Genomic DNA, 23,536 nt, shown 5'->3' on the forward strand with positions numbered 1-23,536 from the left:
TGATGCAGATGCACGTAAATGCCAGACGACAACGATTTTTGCTATCTAAAATATCATTACATTTCGATCGTGAAATAAATTTTAAAAGTCTCTTGTCTCGTCTTTTGTCCACTTATCTGTGTCTTTGTTGACACCATGTCGGCAAAAAAAGCGGAAATGAATACAACTTTTTCTTCGTTTTATGCCGGGTTGCAACCATAAAATGACATGAAACGTAATCGCAATTCATTATTTATTCGGCAAATAACGTTTCCATCAGCATTATCACATACACCGATTAAGAGAAAATCCGATGAGACCCAACGTACAAACTTTGTGTCCATATTCAATTCAATTGGATTTTACCATTTCCAAAATATCCCTGCACACAGGTTATGTCAGGTCTCTAACGTGTCATCACCTCCGGGTCTCTCCAAACAGTTTCTGATGTGTTACGGTGCAGGGCAGCGCGTTCTCTCACCTTTCTCTGAGAGGACTCTGTGCAGGATGTTGGAGAGGTGCATCTTCTTCTCTCTAACCCCGGCGCTTAGATACTCCCGGTCCAACAGGTCCAGGAACAGACGCAGCTCACACACCAGCTCCTCCATCGCTGCAACACACACACACACACACACACACACACACACACACACACACACACACACACACACTATAAATATACACACACTTATCACATCTGTTAGTGCTGTCATGATTAATTGCCAAAAAAATAATCATGGATGGGCGCCCGGATAGCTCAGTTGGTAGAGCATGCATATATAGAGGTTTACTCCTCGACGCCCGGGTTCGACTCAGACCTGCGGCCCTTTGCTGCATGTCATTCCCCCCTCTCTCCCCTTTCATGTCTTCAGCTGTCCTGTCAAAATAAATGCCGAAAATACCCAAAAAAATAATCTTAAATAAAAAAAATTTAAAAAATGTAAATAATCAAGGATTTAATTGTATAAATTATACTAATATACTAATAGTATTGAGGAGGTGAAGTATCGTGATGCTTTGTGATATTGAATCGATTGGAATCGTTGACAGGATAATCGGAATCGAATCCTGAGACCAGTGAAGATTCACACCCCTACTTTAGAGGCAATTCGGTCGGTGCCTAAAAAGTATTGAATTGGGTACCCAGGCCTAGAGGTATATGTGTGCAGTGTTTGACTTTACATACGTCTACAAAACTTCACATCCTCCTATCAGAGCTGGCTGTGATATGGATCACATTGAGCTCATCGCCACGCTCTGCACAGCAATGCAAAGGCACCCAGATAACAAGCAAGCTCAGGGTCCTGGCCTGTTTCAGTGCAACTCAAGCTTATTGTCAATATGTGATGGTATCGAAGGTGAAGACATGCTGGAATGAAACTGCAGATTGAAGGGGCAGGTGGAGTTTATTTTGATTTATTTAACCTCTGAGTAGTCAGGAAAAGCTGACGGAGCTCCATGTTCTTTACTGGCAATTTTATATTTGTCAATCCACACAATCATCTAGGTAATTGCCAGTTGAAATGTATCTTTTCGCAAATCAAGGAGTAGCGCAGGTTCGGTTCAGCTCATGGTTCGATGCCTTGCTCCCTGGCATCTCTCCAGCTGCTCCAGTGCTCCGGTTCCCAAGCCAAGCCCCCCCGGACTGAGCTACAGCCACATGCAGCAAAGGGCCCTTTGCTCAGATCAACTAAATTCAACAAGTGAAGAAGAAATTCATTAATTTAACCAAATTCCAATCAAAACAAAAATGAGTCACATTCAGTCATACTAAAGGGAATAAATAACAATCACAAACACAGTTTAACACCACTTACTTTATGAGCAGAAAATTAGTTTTTTTTAAGCAAAAGGCCAAATATTCTTTAATACCATTTTCTCAAGCGGGAGGATTTGCTGCTTTTCTTTGTCTTATGTACAGTATATAACAGTAAATTGATGATCTTTGGGTTCTGGACAGTTGTTGAAAAGACATTTAAAGACATCATCATGGGCTCTTGAAAATGTTTCACTACAATTCTGTCATTTTATAGGCCAAACAATTATTCAATAAATTAAGAACAATAATCAGCACATCAATACATAATGTAACAGTCGAAACTGTTCACAAGAAATGTTTTGCCACATTTTTGGTACAAATTGTATAACTTTTATGACCTTTTTAATACTTTTAAAAAGGAAAATTACCATTACTGCGGCAAAAGAAATCGACAAACTAGACTAGAGTATACATTGTTATTAGCACTGACTTGATGTCAGGGACTCGTCGAAAAAAGACACTTGCCACCGGGCTAAACAACTTTTCTGGGGGAAACCCTTAAAAAAAAAAAACTCCATCCATACAGTTGTTTATCTATGGACTCCAGGTGTGCAAGATGTGCAACACCAAAACCATGCTACACCTTTCCCCACACATAAACTGCTATTTATGAAGGAAGAACATGTCACTTCACGCATTCTTCACATAGCTAAGATAGCTGCGGCTGATGAGGAGGAGATTGAATATAAGTCAATTGCTTTTAGATTGTTTCCCAAGTTCACTGACTGGATTATTGTATTATAATGTGATGAATTAGCGATACGGACGCTCCAGCCGTGCATAATGAAAGCAGTCGGAGAACCTTGCCTCTGCGACACAGTCACTGTGTTCTTGGTTTTTACCTTTTTCTCGCCACAGCCCTCAAATCAGGCTGGATAAACACATTCTTCTTCTAGGCCACAGCCACACAAACGTCTTACCCCAACCTATTTAACGTACAAACAAATAGGTATTGGATGTTGCAGAAATGGTCATTGTTGTGGGATATAACAAACTCTTTCGTTGATTTATTCTGCCCCTGATCAAATTTAATTAATTCTCTCCTACAATTCCTGACATCTGTGGGGACCCTGTGTTATAGACGCTTGGGTTCCTTAAGGGCAGCACACATCAGTGGCACATGATGAAAACACACACGCCATGTTTAAATCTTTGCTCAGAGACCAGCGGCATCGAGTCAGGATGTGCCACTTTCCTGTTTCCCAGCATCCATGCTGGTCAATATCCCAGAATAGGGATGTCACGACTCACGAGACCCATTACTTCAGTACCAAGTCGGTACCAAAATTCTGAAAACGTGACGGTACTCGTTTTTCAACAGTACTGTAGGTACGGGGGCAGTATACGCCACAAGTGTTCTAGTATTCTAGTCACTAAATGCTGGAGAAGAAGAAGAAGAACGCCCCACCAGCACAGAAAAATCATCTCTGTAAACGCAGTCAGCCCTTGGCTTTACCGTAACGTTACATCTACAGCAACGGCTTTCCCGACTTCACCTGGAGCTCCCATACAGAAAGTACAGTCTGTTTCTCCCCTGCCTAACGTTAGCTACGCTAGCTACTGACATTAGCTAACTTTAATGCTTGTTTTAGCGGACCTCTATAATGTCAACGACGGCAGAGAGAAACAGACTTGCTTGCTGTCTGGGAGTTCCAGGTGAAGTCATGAAAACAGAACCATATGCTAACATTAGTTGTGTGGTGATGCCAGGCTGCAGAGCAGCGGCCTGTGGGTCCAGAAGACTCAAGAGCACATTCACACGCTCCTTGCCCCCTCCACTTCACACCAAAACAGTAACAGAAAGTTGAAACAACAAACAATCTGACACTGAATAAGGAGTGACATGAGACTGTTCAAAATGTGCAGCTCTAATATGTTGTCATAAGTTGAGGTTGATTCCTTACAGAGCCAGTAGTACACTAATCAGCCCTCCAACCACATGTTGGACTCAGGTTAGGGATTACAATGTACCAATACATTTTTTTTCACCAGGGACTAGATGTTCTTCTACTTAATGCCAAAGTATTTGGGATGACGCATCAGAATCTTATATTTTCTTATAAACATAATACCAAGGAATATCAGATCTGATCATATTTCAACGTGCCTATCGCACAAGCATCTCCCATTAACCAACAACAGGTGAGACCACAGGTAACTGGCACATGATGGAGGAGATTCATCCCAAATCTTTTCATCAGAGTAAGTCATTCTTATGATAAGGAATTCTCCCAAAGACATTATGCAAGTTTCCAATGCAACAATAATTCATGATCATAGCAGCAGGAGGGGTTTGGGTATGAGACAGCAGCTCTGAGGCTGGATAAACAACCGCTTTTACACATTCCTCACATAATCGGATTAGGTAGCGTTAGCTTTGCCTATTCCGCCATCGTCAGTCACACTGTAGCGCTGCTGCCGGGGCCGAGAACACAGAGCACCTCCTCTGTGTAGCGCTCTCTCTCCTGATTGGATAGAGTGGAAACGGAAAATGTATTCTCCGTTTTACTGCAGAGCAGAGGGACTTGGAGGCCAATGTTACTGATCAAACACTATTTCAGCGATGGCTGTCGGAAGGTAGAGCAATAAGCGTCATTAAGTCATCTACATTCATCCAACGCTATTGCCTCTAATAGCAGCAACAATAAGACACCTCATAGCATCTCCTCACAGCGGACTTTGGAAACATCTTGAAACTTGACTTCATGGTCAGATGGAAGCATCATTAATCATTTCAACCAATTTTTCAGTCTCTATTTAAAAGAAGAACAATTCCTCAAAGCATCCCCACTGAACAGCCAGTCACTCACACACACCCTGGATCACTTTCACCATGCCTGTTTTTATAATACACAGAGAACAGCCAAGTGCTCTTTACTGCTCCATTTACGGTTTCATAGAGCTTTGTGCAACCTGTGCAATACTTTACCTCTCTGGGGTGGTCAGAAAACGAACCCTGTGTATGTGTGTGTATGTGTGTGTGTGTGTGTGTGTGTGTGTGTGTCATTAAAACCTAAAGCAAGCTCTCTAGGTCCCCAAAGACGTCACATGGAGGGAAAATGAAATGGCACGGAGCGAGAAGGACCACCCTCAAAGAAGGCCCAAGGGGGCGAGCAGAAAATACCTTGTCATGCAAACAAACCACCCACTCCCTTTCTTCAAAAGCTCACTCCTTTGTCGGAATTCACACTGCCTGCGTCGGCCGTCAGACGGTGCAGCATTAATGCAGGTCTCTCCATTTATTTTGAATGGGGGGGGTAGCGCGGGGGTGGAGGTGGGGGGACGGACGCGCAAAAGCCCGCAGCGGCATGCTACGAAATTTTGAGACAGAATCAACTTTTGGAGGAACGCAACCCCACGTCACGCTGCGGTGGCCAGTCATGTAAGCGTGGATCAGACTTGTGGGTGTGTTTTGAGGAAATCAAGCTGCCTTCAAGTGCGCTCAAGTGTCAGTCCTTCACACTGATTCAATTGTACATGAAAATATACAATATACATCTTTGCATGTGTGCACTTTGGATAGTGCAAATACATTTTTCACAAAACACTTTCAATTGTACTACATGAGATGTATTCTCAGCAGTTTAACTTGCTTCTAACCCCGTTTGCAGTGTCAACACTAGGCTTGCAGACAAATGATAAGAGCTCTTTCACAATGAATCACTCCACCCACACACACACAAAGACACTAACCATTAAAAACACCTAGACATGTCAGAGGGATGTTTTCACTGCAAGGTACCATATTCACACTTCCCAGAGCGAAGAACAAAGGGGGTTTTCCTGGGTGAAGTATGTGTTTGCACGAAGCAGCGGGATCATGTTGGGTCTCGGAGAGAACTTGAGACCCTGCGGCTCCGTTGTTGTTGTGAGAGCAAAAATGCTTAGCCAGGTTGGAGGAAGGAGGGGTTTCTGCCCTCTTCCCAGAATACAGCTGTTGTGATTGACAGTACAGACAGACGCTATCCCACTCACTCTGTGTGTGTGTGTGTGTGTGTGTGTGTGTGTTTTAGGGGTCTGTTTTTTGTTACCAACAGCATTTGACAAGCCTTCAGGTCAGGATCTGTCTCTAAACACACACAATCAGGGCTTAAAATATTGCAGCATCACATATCAGTGGGGTCTACACACATGATAACAGTTATTCACTTTCTTTCACTGCATTCACACAGGTTTTGCACTTGACAAAATGGGTCCTGCTATTAAACCATCATCATCGTGAAGCCATCCCACTCAGCCATCATACAGTACATGTCAAACATGATTGCTGGTAGCATGGTGAGAACATTTCGGTTTTGTTCCCCTTTTTTTTTTTCCCGAACCCGAACTGCTGCGTCAAGGAGTAAACCTCTATATATGGGCGCCCACTCTACCAGGTGAGCTAACCAGGCGCCCAGTTTGCTTGTTTTAATATCGGAGGCATGTTTAAGCTAAAACTGGCTGTAGGGCTGGGCGATACGGAGAAAATCAAATATCACGATACTGTTGACCCAATGACCTTGCTTGTTCTAAAGTTAACAATACATGGCACGCCATGCTGTAACATGAAGTGACACTGACATACAGTCATGTGAAAAAATTAGGACACCCATGCTAAAGTTGACTAAAAAGAAGAATAAAAAAAAAAATCATCTTTTGGAAATTGATCTTAATGCCTTAATTAAAAAAAAATGAGGAAAAATCCAATCTTTAAGGACACCAATTTTCGTTGTGAATGAATAATGTATCGTAAATAAATAAATGTTCTTCCATAAAATACAGGGGGCATAAGTCAGTACACCTCTATGTTAAATTCCCATAGAGGCAGGCAGATTTTTGTTTTTAAAGGCCAGTTATTTCATGGATCCAGGATACTATGCATCCTGATGAAGTTCCCTTGGCCTTTGGAATTAAAATAGCCACACTATTACCATTATTCATTCACAAAGAAAATTGAGAAAATTGGTGGCCTTAAAGATTGGATTTTTCCTCATTTTTTTAAATTAAGGCATTAAGATCAATTTCCTAAAGATGATTTTTTTTATTCCTCTTTTTAGTCAACTTTAGCATGGGTGTCCTAATTTGTTCACATGACTGTAAGCATACAGACAGCAAAACCTGTGCAAAAACAATAAACAAGTCAATCTGGTTTGGGTGACAAATACAGGAAATCCTCTCGATTCTTCAGTTTTCCTGTTTTCATACTAACAAAATACAGTCCTCTGCCAAACGGCCTGTTCAGGTAGTTATATTCTTTGTTACAGTAAAGCTACAGAACCAGATCAGCAGATGGCATGTCATCTCTATTGCATGCCATGCCAGATCAAATTAAAATCTGACATCAAATCTATTCGGGAAACATCCAGCCAAAATTAAATGTCCAGGTACAAATACCTTTTCTATTTCTTATTCTAAGCTTTAGCTGTATTGTCCTTCTCTGTTGCAGGTGATTGACCCCCCACCCAAGTGTAACAGCCTGCTGACGTAGCAAAGAGATGCATGAGAAGCCCAAAGCGTTTAATGAGCCAACCGCCCAATCATCTTCGCTGAGCACTTTCTGTGCTTCTGGGAAGCTTAATTGCATCGTGGGCTGACAGTTACAGTAAGATGGTGGTTGTTGTTAATTGAGGTTGGTTTATGGTCTGGCATCGTCATGGTTACTACCTCCAATGAGCCCCCAAAACACAGCAGGGCATTGCTGGAAAGCATTCATTTGGGCAATAGACACGTGATCACACACACACACACACGTTTATCAGTGAAAACATCTAATGAATATCAGCTGAAAAACACCCAGAGAGTCACTTTGTGCTTTACTTTCTTTAGTGTGGTCACACAAAGTTTTTGACACAGTGACGCACAGGATTTAAATGCTGAAGACGAAGCAATGTAAGTGGGGACGTTTTTCAAGAAAACGTAAGACACACGTGCAGTATGCAATACTTAATCAGTTACTTATACTAAAGTCAGAGTAATGCCTGAGGGATGCCGTGTCAAATCCCTCAACACCACTCATATGAAGAACCGCCATCCAGAAGTCAGTGGTCACAGAAGTATTCACATTCTGTACTTCAGTAAAAGTACTAATACCACACTGTAAAAATACTTTGTTACAAGCAAAAGACCAGCATTAAAAATTTTACTTAAGTAAAAGTCTGTAAGTATCATCAGGAAAATGTTCTTAAAGTATTAAAAGTAACTCAATGCAGAAAAACCCTCCCATTTTAGAAACTGGAAACGATCCAAACAGTTGTGTCAGTCAACTAAGTGTTTAATCGGATAATCATTACAGCTGTACAGTTTCATTTAGAATAAAACATTAGATTTTATAAACTACAGTACAGAAATCTTAATGTGTTACTTTACACTAAAGCTGTCAGATGAATGTAGTGGAGTAAAAAGTACAACATTTCTCTCTGAAATGTAGCGGAGTAGAAGTAGAAAGTGGCATGAAAAGAAAAGACTCCAGTGAAGTACAAGTACCTCAACATTTGGACTTAAGTACAGTACTGGAGTAAATGTACTTAGTTACATTCCACCACTGCCACTTCACAATATCAGGAGCAAGCTTCTAGCAAGCAGCCTGAAGGCCCACAGCGGCAGCGGCAGAACACACATTAGCCAGTGTGCAGAGGGAGAGAGGGAGGGAGAAAGAGAGGGATGTGTGTCGGTGAGTAGGAAGTTAGCAGTAACGCTATAGTTGTGAATGTAGCAGCACAGTCTGGGTACAGTTTAGATCCGAGACGCTCCAACTCAGAGTAGTTTCCTGTCTCTGTGTCCCGTGGGTTTGTCCACGCCTCTTTAGGAGACTAGCAGCAGGTCCCGAGTGTGTTAATTCCAACAGGAGAAGTGAAAGTGAACACAGATTATTACTTTCGCCCCGTAGTCACCAAAGTAAATACTGGAGCCATTCTTCAACAAGCCACATATCTCCAGAACATTCTGACACTAACATGACATTTCTTAGACGGACACATCAGGAGAAAATTTACTTAGTTTGAGAGCTATTTCTGTTTTAGGACTAGGGCTGCACGATGAGGAAAATATGTAATTGGGATTATTTTTGACTGATCTTGCGATTGCGATAGGATTCACGAAATTTGAGGGAATGATCATTTTTGTATCATTATTCCAATTTTCACTGAAAAATATTAAAATTAAATATCTAATGTCAGCAAGAGAAAATATTAATAAATTATACAAATATAACTTTTCATCCATCCACAGGACGGTCACAAGATTTTCAAATGAGGCCCCGCCCCTTTAGGTGACAGGAAGTGTGTACCATTTCATACAGTTAGTTCTATATTTTGCTATACAGCTCAGGCTCACTAACTTAAGGTGAGCTGGTTTTAAGGTGGACCAGCTATTCTCATTAAAGTTCTGCTTTAGTGATCTCTCCCTCGCCAACCCAGGGAAAACCCTGATTAGTCATAAAACCTAAACAGGATATTTAATTTTATGTTCATTAGTTATTGATTTATTGATATCCATTAAACTTTTTCACAGTGCGAGTTAAACTTGTTGTTTACATGGCGGCCCTGTAACTTGAGAAGAAAACAATGCGTTAAAGCTATAATTCATGGGCTTTTCCAAATGTTAGAAAGACATAAAGAAAGACATTACTTTTTTCAAATTCAGTGTTCACATGTGTTTTCAGTATGTATAAAATATGATTATCATAGATACTTGTTTCTGATCATGTAGACATCGGTATATATCGCTTATCGGCCATAACAGCAATGTTATTATTGGTTATCCATATCAGCCAAAATGTTCATATAAGGGCATCCCTAATTGTTTTAATCAACCAATTGTTTCAGTTGTTTAATGGAGCAAAAATGCCACACACTCCCTAGTTCCAGCTTCTCAAATGTGAGGATGTGCTGCTTTTCTGTTTTCGGAGATATTCAATATACAGTACAATGATATATCAATAATATACAGTACAATGAGATATCATCGGAGATATTCAATATACAGTACAATGATATAATTGTACTGTATACTGAATATCTCCGATGTGAAAGTTCCAAGTTCCAATTTCAACTGCTTCCAAGCTGCTTTCCAAGCTCAAGAGGAAACTTGGAACCTCAATTCATGATAAGAAGTGCTCCTCATTTGCATTTTCAAGATGACTTTGAAGCAGGGGTCTTCAATGTTTTTTAGGCCAGGGACCCCTTAGCTGAAAGAGAAACTGAGTAGAAGTAGTAACAGTCTAAGAAGTAAATCCCTAAAATAACAGAAAAGGTTAATTACCCGGACTTTTGCCACATAAATAAAAAACGGAAATGATGTGTGTACCTACAGTTTTAAAACACGACAAAAATGTCTAAAAAAAACGCCCAACATGTTGAAAGTGACAAGAAATAATAAAAAATAAAAATTAAAAATAAATTAAAAAAAAACTTCAAAAATGTCGTAAAAAGCGACAAACTTCAGGAAAAAAAGCAACAACGTGGAAAACAACCTCCGTGGCCGACAAAAGTTCCAGAAGCACAAATTATGCAATTTGAAATTTATATAAAACTAAAATACAACTGTGAATCATGTTCTATATGGACAATTTCTGTTAAAATATACAATCATACTGCTGTTAATACACAGATATTGCTTAGAGTGTACTGCATATATTGTATACAATTGAGTTGCATATTAAACTGGGCCGAATGGATGAAAATAAATGGTTATTATTTATACATGATGTTTTAAACATTAAACATACAGTGAATCTTTAAGCTTAACTGTATGGCTGCCATAGCAGCTGCCTTTAACTATGTTGGATTGATATTAATGTATATTTTCAGACATTTTAATTTTCAGTCGACATAACTCTACGATCCAAAAAGGCCTTGTACTGGCACATTTGGTCTGCACTGCTGGTGAAAAGCTGTGAAAGACATGCAATATTACCAGTCAGAAATTTTTCATAAAGGGTTAGCAAAGCCTCCACTTGGCGGAGAGAGGGAGAGTTGTGAACACATCAGAAGACGGGCGATGCTGCATTAGTTTATGATGAAAGACAAGCCGTCTTGCTCTCTCCCCATTTCTCTGCTCTGTAATTATGAGGTTTGTGTGTTTTCTTCTTCCCATTGGACACGCAACGCCAACATCACAGAGCAGGACTCACTGCTATTGAACAGTACAGGTGGTTTACCGTGCAAGCAGATGTTTCCCTGACAGCAAATACACATCTGCAAAACCTTGATCTGAAGGAAGAGGGGGGAGAGAAGGGTCACGGGTAGAAAGGATAGGGCAGCGCTGACAGGGGTTTACAGAAGATGAGAGAAGAGGAAGGAATAGTTTGGGAGAAAGAGGAGAGGCCCTTCAATAGCAAGCTAAAGACAGCTAGTGTAGAGCTATGATGCTCCCCTTTGGTATCTCTTTTAAAAAGATAATTAGAGGATGCTCAGCTAAAACCACAGGCCAACTAAAGGGAGATGGGTAAAGGGGAGAAAAGGAACTATATAGAAGCTCCAGCTCTGGGATTCTATCCTCTGCTGGGAAGAGAGGACGTGGTTTCCTTGATTGGGCTGGAAATGGTAGCTGCCTGGGTGTGAGAAAAGAATGCAACTTCCATAACTCACTAATAAAACACTTCTGTACAATGTGACAGACCTTCTTAGCTCAGGGTGTCCCTTATGTGGTATTAACCTTTATTCACTTTAAGACATACATATAATCAGTCCAACATATTTAAATATCTCTGCTCATAATGTCCAGTGAACATTTGAGATGCCATGAGATGACAGCGCTCTGCAGTTATGGAGGCCTGCAAAGTCCTCATCAAACATTTCCTACTGCTTCAGCTTCACATTAAAAGCATTTAACTGTCCAAACACCATATGACTTTTATTATGAAGGAGTCACAGGACATGCAATGTTTGTCAGTGAACTTGACACTGACCTCCATCAAAAATGTGTCTACAGAACAAGACAACATTTTCGGGATATTTTGACAGCGGATCCATGTGAAACAGTCAGGAGCAGCCACAGTGAGCTGTCAGATGGGTTGAGTCAATCTTAGCACCTTAAGAGTATAACTGGTTATGGAGAGGAACTGGGCGCCGTTTATCCAGACTGATCTCAATAAGTGGCGTATGTATGACACGCCAATTCGTATTAGGGCTGGGACGATTCGTCGACGTGCTGGTCTCTCACAGAGATCTCATTTGTAGCCCTGTTTTTACCTGATGCTTTCATAAAAGTACAAACACATGAAGTGAGAGGTATATACACATGCTTAAACTTTATTTAAAGCATGGCTAACCTGAAGCAGGACGGATCATGACTTGTAACACCAAAGTAAGGCTTCTAGCTCAGGCTAGCTAGCGTTAGCAAATTACCTTCAAAGTTGCATATAGACTATTAATTTTACAGGCTAACAAATACAGTGTGGGTAAACTCTTAATTTGAAAAACAATGAATGCATATCCTGCCAATCAGATTTAGCACCACCCACAGGGGAAAATCGGAATATCAAGTGTTTTTTCGGATTTCCGTGCAAGAACGGGAAAACCAAAAATCAAGTCATAATTTAGTTTTCGTTTTTCTAAAAAAAACGGAAAAAGGAATAGTTTTCTCGTTTTCATACGTGAAAGCAAAAACAAACGAACGAACGATACCTGGACCCTTCTTTTCCTAAACCCAACCTGTCCGCTGTATACGGCGTAGACATACACGCGGATAGCTCAAAATGCGTACAGATAACACTTTAGAAAGTGTAGCGTGTATGTTTACGCGAAGTCATGATGTCATGTTGGTTCATCTGCATGTGTGCGAGTGTATTGTAAGCCTGTGTGGCTAAATGACAGTGGCTAGACAGGCAGATCCAAACACAAGTCAGAACACCACATAAACTAATTCACAGAAACACACGGAAATTACACATAAATATATTATGTGCTCACAAGTCCATTTGTCCAGACCCCAGGCCCTTCCTATGTTCTTGTTGTTGTGGGAAGACCTCCCTTAACCTGAAAGACCTCTTGCTGTGTTAACCCCCCCCCCCAAAAGAAAAAAAAAAAACTCCACATTACCCCCACTACCACTTAGCTACAATGCAGATTTGGTCATGTAAGCCAAAAAGCTTTGTCCCAGACACAGAGAGAGAGAGAGAGAGAGAGAGAGAGAGAGAGAGAGACACACACACACACACACACACAGAGACAGACAGACAGACTAACAAGCTAATAGGCTCATCCTATTACAACTCTAAGCCTATTAAATGATCCTCTCCTAATAGACCCAAATTACCAAGGTAACCATTAAGACTAAATAGAACTATTTCAACTGTTAGTTTTACATTTTGAGGCAGGAGTCCAAAGGTAAATGCTAGGTTGATGATGATGGTGATTAAATCAGTAGGCTACTGAGAGTGTCCTATTTGGCATTAATCCGGTTTTCTGAATTGTGCTCGAGCTAGGCCAGAGATACCCCTCCTTGCCCCTGCGTTTTTCCAGATGAATATTGACACAGGGGGAAGGCCGGCAGGGCTATGATTAGTCAGCTCAAAATTAAAGTCTCTGTTCCCACAAGCCAGCTTACTGACTAGCTGGCTTTTGGAAGGACCACGAGAGAGATTACAAACTCATTTCTCCTCATCTCTCCTCTCCTGGGATCCGTCTTCCCCTCCACCACCAGAAAGGAGGGGCTCGCACGTGAAAGCTTTTGAACTTCAAATCATCATTGGGACGAACAGACCCCCAACTCTAAAGCAGAACCAAATGGGCCAAGTGGGCCAGAACGGTGAAACCATGTACCCATTCTGCCCACATCACACACACCCCAATTAATTGCTCCTGACTCAGGGTTTCCGTGAGGAAAGCTGCAATAATAATGGCAATAAACACTTAAACACTTGGCCATTTTTGCCCCCAAAACATGGCACCCCATAAGTGGGAGGGCTTTTGAGCATGGACTTGCTGAATGGGATCCTTGACTTGCCAAAGCAGCTTGCTGTGTTTACACCACCAGCTCAAGTCAAAGGGGAGAGAAAAGCATGTCAGAGTCCAATAGACCAGTAGGCTACATTAATTGGCCTTGTTAGTAGAGAAGTATTGATGGGCCATTTTTTTGCCAGTCCAATTTACACATATGATGGTTTTACATTGCGCAAACAGTGGCACAGACAGTAATACGCAATACACAGTATGGTGATTAATGACATAATGCGGAACCAAAAGTCTCAAGAACGAGTTCTGCCTGGGAACTTTTAGCCGTTCACAGTTAGCAACATTTATCACAACAAGCCAATTGGCATGCAAGTCAGTCACACTTTGGCTAACGCACATTTGAAGGCATCACCCAGATGTGCCAATCAACACGTATTATGCTATGTATATTGGTATGACAGATGCTTTTCAGTCTGTTGTGACCTGTTGCCTTTTTTTCCAAGTGTTAAAGGGATACTTCACCGATTTAGCATTAAGCTTTGTATCAGTAGAAACACGGTAGTATTTTTGAAAGACCGTGCTTCCCTCCCTCATGTCCCCGAGACGAGAGATCGCGGTATTGTGGGTCTGGAAAAAGCCTCCGATGATCAAAAATCGTTGTTTTCCGTCATCGGAGGCATTTTTGCCCAGAGGCAATGGACTACAGCCAGTAGTAGGAGCTACTTCCGCATGTTTTCAACCAGCCCATAGGTCGTCTTTCTCCGAAGATTGCCGAGGCAAAACGAGCGTCAGCCATCTTGAATCGTCGCTTACTGGCTTCTCAGCAGAAAACTTTTAGATCGATCGATCGATAGATAGATCGATAGATAGATTTATTCATCCCGAAGGAAATTTTAGAACATCAATTCTAATCCACATGAGCCAAAAACTGATTTTCTGGCTTTTCTCAGCCTAGAAGCCACTAATTAAAAAAAAAAAATTCACATTTGTATTACATAAGTGACCCCAATTTAAAGATATATTCATCTTTCCAACGGTGAACTATCCCTTTAAGTGTTTGTACAGTTTAATACAAAAGTGTTTGACATGTTACTTATGGTTTTATAATGAAAATAGTTTAATAAGTTACCAGTGGGCAATATGTTACCTCAGTCTCCAGCAAGAGGATTTTGTGTCTTTGACACTTGCTCTACTGTCTTGCACTGAACCATGACTCCAAAGCTGGGGCATGACTTCTGTGTAGTATTACACCCATATTGGAGCACAAGCCTACCTAAAACTATAACTTCAAGGCCTCAGTCCTTACTAGGCAACCACTAAAGCATTAACAAATGGCTTTCACCCTAAAAGTGATTCTTCTGATTCCTATAAATGTACCTCTGAGAAAATGTGTTGGGAAACTGGGTAAACTAGCTGGGGTTACCATCTATTACATTCCTGCATATTGGTTGTCATAAACTCACATTGGTTAAATCCTCGTTCAAATCCAAAACCAACACATGATCTGCTACATTCTCGTGTGCTGCTGAGATGTGATTACAACCCCTCTCACAATGGATGTCTGTCAGAAGCACACCAAATGCCAGGCAGAGGAGCGCCGCTGGGCGACCTGATACCCTGCAGCTGCTAGCACAGGTCCTGTTATTGTAAGACTCCATTCACTGCTACAGGCAGAGGAAATTAGAGATATGGAGGAGCATTTGTGTTGTCATTCCAGGATCATGTTAGGAAACCTCTGGCTGTGGTGTGGAGTCAATGTTGACCTGGACTTTGTAATGTGTGACTAAGCATTATTGTTAATATGACTGTTGAGGTGGATGGACTATGGACCTGAAAATAAAATAATTCCATTCAATTAGCATTGAAGTCAGCCTAAAAGTCTAATCCCAAACCCAAAAGGTGGTCAGACTGAGTTAGACTGACTAATGCCGGGTACACACAACAAAAGAATGTAAAATGTGTGTCAAAGCATTCTGAATGAAGTATTGTGGTGCTGCAGAGACGTCCCAGCCTAAAAATCCTATCCTACAGACTAAAGAAAACATTTTTGTTTGGTACAGATCCTCACACACTATAATATATATATATTTTTTATATAGTTTTCAATGAAAATTAGGATAAAGATACAAAAATGATCAATCCCTCCAATATCGTGAATCATATCCTAATTGCAATATCAGTCAAAATAATCGCAATTAGATATTTTCCTCATGTCGTGCAGCCCTATTTGAAAGTGTTTTCCCCAAAAAATTAAAATATGTCAAAGTATTACCATGAATCCAACATATTATTAGCAAAGATAAATCGGCCTATTCGTAAAAAACAACAACCTCAACAACACTGATGATAGGCTTACTGGCCTGTATGGTAGCCACTACGGTAGCCATCAGTCAAGCTTATGGATTCACTGTGTGTTTGACATTTAAACATGATGATATATGAATATGCAAATAATATTGTTTTAATAGCTTAGTATTGTAGGGCACCATAAAAAAGGTATGTGTATAGGCTTTAGGCCACACTACACGTTATTGTAGGCCCAGTTTAATACGCAACTCAATTTTATACAATATGTGGTGGGGGCCCCTGCTCCGACTCTTTAAGCTAAGGGGTCCTTGGCTTAAAAAACGTTGAAGACCCCTGCTATAGGAACACAACTGTTTCATGTATCAATACATGGGACTCTCCCATTTTCAACAACACAAGATTTGAAAAATCTATTAGTGTGGGCCAGGCATAAGTCTACCTTTCTCCTGTTGTTGGGTACTACCAAGTCAGCAAGTTTTTATCATTTCACAGGACAGAACCCCCATGTTTATACCTTACCGTCAGCCAAAGCTATACTGTAAAGAGTGGAGCTCCAGCAGAAGCTTGCAGCAGTTTTTACCATTATTTACAGTAATTTTAAGAATCCTACTGAACCCTTATTTTATGTTTCAGTGAAGCATGCAACATAATATTGTATGTGTTGTTGACGTATTTGGATCTGTCGTCTAGCAACAATGAGGTAATGAAAACCAGACTTGTTTTAAGGTCACAATGCTAGAATTAAGTTACAGAACAGTGCTATGTCAGAAAGCTGGAATGATAAACTAATACCTAGCACTAATATAAGGACCAGCTACATGCTTTTAAAGTGAGTTGCTCTGCAATATGTGATAAGGGAGTATGTCTGGATACAAGATTATTACAACTTGAACACCGGAAATAGAAAACATTACTTTACGCTTGGGGGTCAGTGAAGGTAAAGGGGGATCTTTTCCATCCATTCAGTCAAAAGATGTCGCTATTTCTGTTGTTTTGAAGTGGAATTCCGAAATGAAATCTGTCTTGGGTGGTACCATCATCGTTCAAGAGAACATCTACACTTGCAACTTTATGTTGCCCCTTGTTAATCCAATGATTAGGCTATATCACCACACTCCACTGTGCTAGGTAGCAGCAATGAGCAGCCTGAACTAGCCTTAAAGTGTCACACCTACCTTGATTGGTCCGTTTAAAACGAACCCTGGAGCGTTTGGTCTAATAGTCTGGTTGGTTTGGGGCTGGTGTGAAAGCTTAAATGAACTCTGGTGCGGATCAAACAACCAAACTCTGGTTCGCTTAAAAACGGGAATTTCGGTTCATTTCAAAGTAGTCTATATCCTCACCGTTCAACTTCCGGGATTGCTCCGGTGCCACCGGAAATTCCGCCGGATTTCACTCATTTAGGCCGGATATCCGTTGCCTTGGGCTTCCTTTGTGTTGGCATTTTAAACTCCGGTGGATTTGTGAGGACTATGGTTAACTGCTCCTCAGATCTCTGCAGGGTAAATCCAGACAGCTAGCTAGACTATCTGTCCAATCGGAGTTTTCTGTTGCACGACTAAAACTACTTTTGAACGTACATGTTCCACCAAAACAAGTTCCTTCCCGAGGCTATTTTGCAGAGGTGTTTTTTCAGCGTTTTTTCCCCGTGCTTAGCACCGCCCAAGACGATTGTGATTGGTTTAAAGAAATGCCAATAAACCAGAGCACATTCTTCTCTCATACCAGAATGCTGTGTGGACTAGCCAGACCTTCCTCCGCAGAGCTGTGGAGGAAGGTCTGGCAAAGCAAGACTAGCTTCCAAGTTAACTAGAGTTCGGTTTGCTTCAGGTGAGAACGTGATCCAGCCCAAATACAGGAAGTGAACCAACAACAGAGCATTTACTAGCCTGCAATTTCAACCTTGCACACAATTTACTGACTTATATGTGATTTAAGGGTTGATAACTTTAAGATCCATAACTTATTCTGAGTACACATCGCTGGTCGTCTGTGTGACATCACCAATCTGCATGACATCATCATCATCTCTCTCTCTCCTTCCCTCGCTGTCTGTCAGCTGCTCATTGCTCGCCTTCTTCTGAAACATTAGAAACACTGAAGTAGGGCTGCAGCTATCGATTATTTTAGTAATCGATTAATCGGAAAAGAAATACTTACTTACTGAAGAGCAATATTATACAATAGTTTGGTTTAATTTTTGGAAAAAGCAACATTTTTATTGCAACATTTTTATTGCATATTGCTTACCATATCATCTAAAAATACTATACATATTAAGTACATTTAAGTACCATATTACATTGTTTTTAAAGAAAACATTTTCAGAAATACAATAACAACCTCAAACTAAGGCATACATTAAAGATACATAAACATTACCTTAAGTTGTGCAACTTAACTTTCAGAACTACAAGTTTCAACCTGAGACTGATCTGTATATAGGCCTATATGTAAATATTAGTTATACTCAACCTATTTTCATTTATATATTTGATTACAATGCTACACAGCTCTGTTACACTTATGCTAGAAGATCGTTGATCAGCTGTTTATCCGTGAAGAGAGAGAGAGTGAGAAAATTATGCGCAACAATCAGCTGTTTTTCCGGATCTTTAGATCAAATTGTGGTCACCACTATGTATTTTCTTGTCTTCGTTTTTGGTAGTGGTTGTGTTTGGTGTAGTTTCATCGTCCATATGACTCTGTGATTTACTTTTGTCGGGTCCGCTTCGTGGAATGGATGATTAAGATAGACTCAATGTTTTCTGTTGAGATGCTGAAGCACTGACGTTGTGCTGTTATTGTGGTAAGATAGTTCAATTTTGCAGTAGACACATTGTACAGAGTTTTCATTTTTAATTACGTTTGAACTGATTCCAAACTTTGGACACTGTCGTTTTCTCCAGCCTGTCTCTTCTCTTAGCCCCTTACGCTCTCTCATTTTGTAAATCGGTCTTCATGACGTGTCGCAAGAAGCGTCAGCCCGGTGTGCGACAGTAATAATCCTACGTGCAGAAACACCGTGAGCGATACAACGTTGGTAACATTAATTAAACAAAGCTTCGAGGCAAATTATTTTGCATCGAGGATTTTTAGTAATCAAATTATTCGAGGAATCGTTTCAGCCCTAAACTAAAGCAGAACCAGAAAACCCAAGACGTTATAAATGTGGTGTTGCTCCACTTTTTCTGAGAGCAGAAGCGTCGGCGAGTTTTGGATATTCTGTCCAATAAACGAGCGACCGTCTCGACCGTGTGACGTGTGTTTACAGTGTTTGGTGTGTTTGACAAACTGCAGTGTGAAAGTAAACCAAACCAAATGAGAAATGCAACAATGTTGAAACTTCAGCCCCCAATCGCAGTCCCCCGAACTATAGGTGTGAAAGCGCCCTCAGTGCTACATGGAATGCACAGCTTATAAAGCAAGGAAAAGGTCTTAACTCCTGAAGACAAATGTTCCTACCTCACATTTCTGAGGTGTGCATTGGTGCAGAAAGGCCACATTAAATTACCAGATGATTGAATGGAGTTTGGCGTGAAGTTCATACTACATACAGGCGTCTTGATACCGACCACAACCCTAATGACACTGTCAGGAGCCAACTGTCTCTCCACAGAGACTCCCTCCCATTGTGGTAGAGAAAATGTTTGTTTTTTTTATAAACATTGCCCATTTGAAACTTTGTCAGCTGAAAATTTGTTTGGTTTATTACTTTATATGACAGTGCATATTAGTAACATTTCTGAGCTCATGCCAGTTAGCCAGAATTTATTTTGATGTGTAGTCACCACTGGCTCTTCAGATTTCTGAAATAAAAAAGGGACAACTTGCTGTTCTATAAACACAGTGCTGACAAAACATAATCTGGGAGTCGCGTGGATGTGCTCTAAAGTTCCATCCTAATGGGGCATTTCCAGCGAGCGAGCGAGCGTGGGTGGGTGGGTGTGTGTGTGTGTGCGTGTGCTTGCGTGCGTGCTTTGAGCGATGCAGCACAAATCTCAGATACAGAAGCCTATTGATGTTAATCCACGCATATTGTCAAATAAATTAGCTCTAGCAATTAAAATCATTGGCCTACACAAATCACTTTAAATAAGACTATTAGCCTAAATATTTTAGAACATGGGAAAAAATTACAAGTAGGCCTAGTAGGTATTCAAAATACCTACTATACGCTATGCTATGAAATAACGTTACCACAGTCGACCACAGGGTTACCGAACCAAACCGGTTATCGACTAATAGCCCACTATAGGTGGGAATACAAGGTTCAAATAGTCACTGCGAACTCAACTGGAACGTTAGATGCTAGCGGCTCATGAAAAAAACTGATTTCGTAGGTTTGTTTTCGAATATGGCTATGTGGCAATGCTACGTGAGAAACAGAGTAAGGTTAGGCTAATTAAGTCACTGCAAACTCCTAATGCGCTAAATGAAACAAACGGCCCAGTGATTCTGTGGTCAGAAAAACCCGCCCCAGGTGGAGCCACTCACCCCTGCTGGAAGAGAACAGAACAGGGTCGCTCCTCATCGTGAAGTCCAACTCATCTAACCCGCCCGACAACGCTCAGCAGCGGGCGCGAGGCAAGGCGAGGCGAGCGGCTACCCGGTACCAGTACAATCCACACACACAGAGAGACAGAGACACTTTGAGCCGTTTGTGCCTTCAGTTTCAACCTCCACTTATTCTTTCCTCCCGAGCCACTGAAACGTCTCTCTCTTCCTTTCAAACTTTTTCTCCGGATCTTCCTCCTCCCTTTCCCTTCTCTCCTCCTCCCCTCTGGTTCTTCAAAAGTCTCTCCCTCTCGCTCTCTCTCTCGCTAAATGCTTACATGGACACCAATGCTGCATTTAAAGACCTTCGGAAATAAAACAACTCCCTGCCTGGATATGGATTTATCCCTTTATCACAGGTTGGACTAGCGGATTAAAAAACGATTTGGTTTGATTAAGTCTTTATAATAATATACCTAACATATATACCTAAACTGCTAAAATTCTATTAAATACAAATACATAGGCTAATTTATTAGTACAAGGAGGCTTTTGTTTTTTGAAATGTTATTTCTTTTCATGTTTTATTACTATATTAAGTACTAGCAATGGCCGTAGCCTACTGTCAAAATAATGTAGTTTAGGGTGAAGACAGTGAGACAGACAATATATTTTAATACAAAGTTATGTGAATTAATATTAAAATAATATTAATAACGCTATTAATAATAAATCTGATATTACATGGTTTTAATTCATTCTTCTTCATTTTCAATATTGAACAAGAAAATACACGGTCCTCTTTGTTACAGGCTATATCAGGCTAAGGCAGATTAAGTTATATTTACCTGAGTGCACCTGAAGGCAGCTTTTTCCTCCTCTTTTGTTATCCCTTCCCTCCTTCTCCTCCTCTCTGTCTTCGTGGATAGTCTATCTTCATTTGTTTATGCTCATTTTTCAAAATATAATTTAGAAACATTTATTGAATATACTTTAAAGGTGCAGTAGGTAAGACTTATACAACTAAATTTCTGTCATATTTGCTGAAACTGACCCTATGTTCGAGTAGAACTACATAAAGCAGGTAAAAAAAAAAATCTGGCTCCTCTGGCACCACCTACAGCCTGTAGTGCGATTTGCAAAAATCCACAGCTCCCTTTTCAGATGCACCAATCAGGGCCAAAGGGGGTGTCTAACTGCGTGTTAATCACTGCTCATGCACAAACATTCATTCTCCCTTGTGGGGGGAGGGGTTTAGGAGACCGTTTTGAGCTTTAGCGGAGAGGGAGGGACTGAGAAGTTGTCAATGTTCAAATTTTTTGGCAAAGTCCTGGATCTTCGCAATCCTACCTACAGCACCGTTAAGGGAAATTTGATTAGCTGACAGTGTTATGTACAGTAAACCATAGTCTGGCATTTCCAGACCTTCCTCCACAGCGCTGCATAGGAAGGTCTGGCTAGTCCACACAGCATTCCTGGATGGGAGAAAAACGTGCTCTGGTTTATTGGCACAATCACAATCGTCTTGGGTGGCGCTAAGTGGCGGACGGAGCCATGGTGCCGCTGCAAAATAGCCTTGGGAAGGAACTTGTTTTGGTGGAACATGTGTATGTTCAAAGGTAGTTTTAGTCGTGCAACAGAAACCTCAGATTGGACAGATAGTCTAGCTAGCTGTCTGGATTTACCCTGCAGAGATCTGAGGAGCAGTTAACCATAGTCCTCATAAATCCACCAGAGGTTAGAACGCCAACACAAAGAAAGAGGAAGTGGACGGACATCCAGCCGAAAAGAGTGAAATCCGGCGGCAACGGAGCAATTCCGGACGTGGAACGTCGTGGATATGGACTATGTAAACCATGACCAGAGGATGAAACACAAGTATAGCAACACACAAATATGTAAAGAAATATTTAGAATTAAATGACAAATACTGTTGAGAATGGTCAGTGTAACGCTTATCAGTTACATTTTCTAAGCACAAACGTTCATTTGGAAAAACAGAAAAATGGGTTCAAATTTTCTGCCTTGACAAATTAAAAAATTCGATCTTTAACCTGTTTCCAATTTTCTGTTTTTATTCAGAGGATCAGAAATTTTGAAAATTACAAAATTGCTTCTGGGCTCAATACTGCAATGGTATTCTCTTCCTCGTTCCACCTAGTTACCAACGATTGGTTGGCTATTATTGTGGGTGTGTCTGTATGTGTTTAGGCAGGCATTCAAGAAAACTTGGGGCAGTCATGTCGACGCTGGATAATTACGAGAATATAATTCTGAATCTTGTTGAGAATTTAGGTTATACTTGTGGGCAAGTGCAAAACTTCTTACAGACGAACTTTGGACTGAACAGGGGGGCAAGCATCTCGTCATTATACAAGTTTTGCACAGAGCGCAACATACACAGCCTTGATTATGCAAGACTATGAAGGGAAGGGACACATCAACTTGTCGCGTCTGCGGCAGCCTCAAGTGGTCCTGTGTATGGGCGCAGGATAACGACCGGTTTACTGAGAGCGGCAGGGTTCCGGTTAGGTGAGAGAAGTGTCAGACATGCACTTGCACAGATGACCCCAGTGTACACTGAAATGAGGAGAGAAGGCTAGCGAGGCAGATTAACCCTCATGTGTACTATGCGGAGTATGCAGGTCATAAACTGCATAAGGACCAAAATGAAAAACTGATAGACTTTGGGGTTACAGAGGTGCTCTCAACTGATGGTTTTGAGTGGGGGTCGGGGCGTAGCTAGGCGGAACGAGGGAGAGAATAACATTGCAGTATTGAATAATAAATTTCTGATCCTCTGAATAAAAACTGAAAATTGGAAAAACTGTTTAAAGATCCAATTTTTTAATTTGTCAAGGCGGAAAAAAATGAAAAATTGGATATTTGAACCCATTTTTCTGTTTTTCCAAATGTCCGTTTGTGCTTAGAAAATTGAACTGATAAGAATGAGAATGAGTCTTGTCTTTCAATTTCCATTATTGGTGAGTGAGCGGCCTCTCCGGGAACCATCACCTTATCGTGGTGGAGAGGTTTGTGTGTCCCTATGAACCTGAGGGCT

The 23,536-nt window shown here is 40.9% G+C and overlaps 1 protein-coding gene across 2 annotated transcripts in view; it reads right to left on the minus strand.

Moving 5' to 3' along the window:
- The window catches only part of afap1 (actin filament associated protein 1), an 83,315-nt gene extending 62,531 nt beyond the window's left edge, over positions 1-20,784 (minus strand). The window contains exons 1-2 of one of the 2 annotated variants that reach the window (XM_078275616.1): positions 20,476-20,784; positions 461-589 (exon numbers count right to left, since the gene is read on the minus strand). In XM_078275616.1, coding sequence (XP_078131742.1) covers positions 461-589; positions 20,476-20,512 — 166 coding nt within the window. In that variant the 5' untranslated portion in view covers positions 20,513-20,784. The remainder of the gene's footprint in view (positions 1-460; positions 590-20,475) is intronic. The other variant, XM_078275615.1, reaches the window with a different exon arrangement.
- Positions 20,785-23,536: the final 2,752 nt, after the last annotated feature.

The sequence above is a fragment of the Sander vitreus genome, chromosome 19 (genome assembly GCF_031162955.1).
Source record: "Sander vitreus isolate 19-12246 chromosome 19, sanVit1, whole genome shotgun sequence".
Taxonomy (NCBI): Eukaryota; Metazoa; Chordata; class Actinopteri; order Perciformes; family Percidae; genus Sander; species Sander vitreus.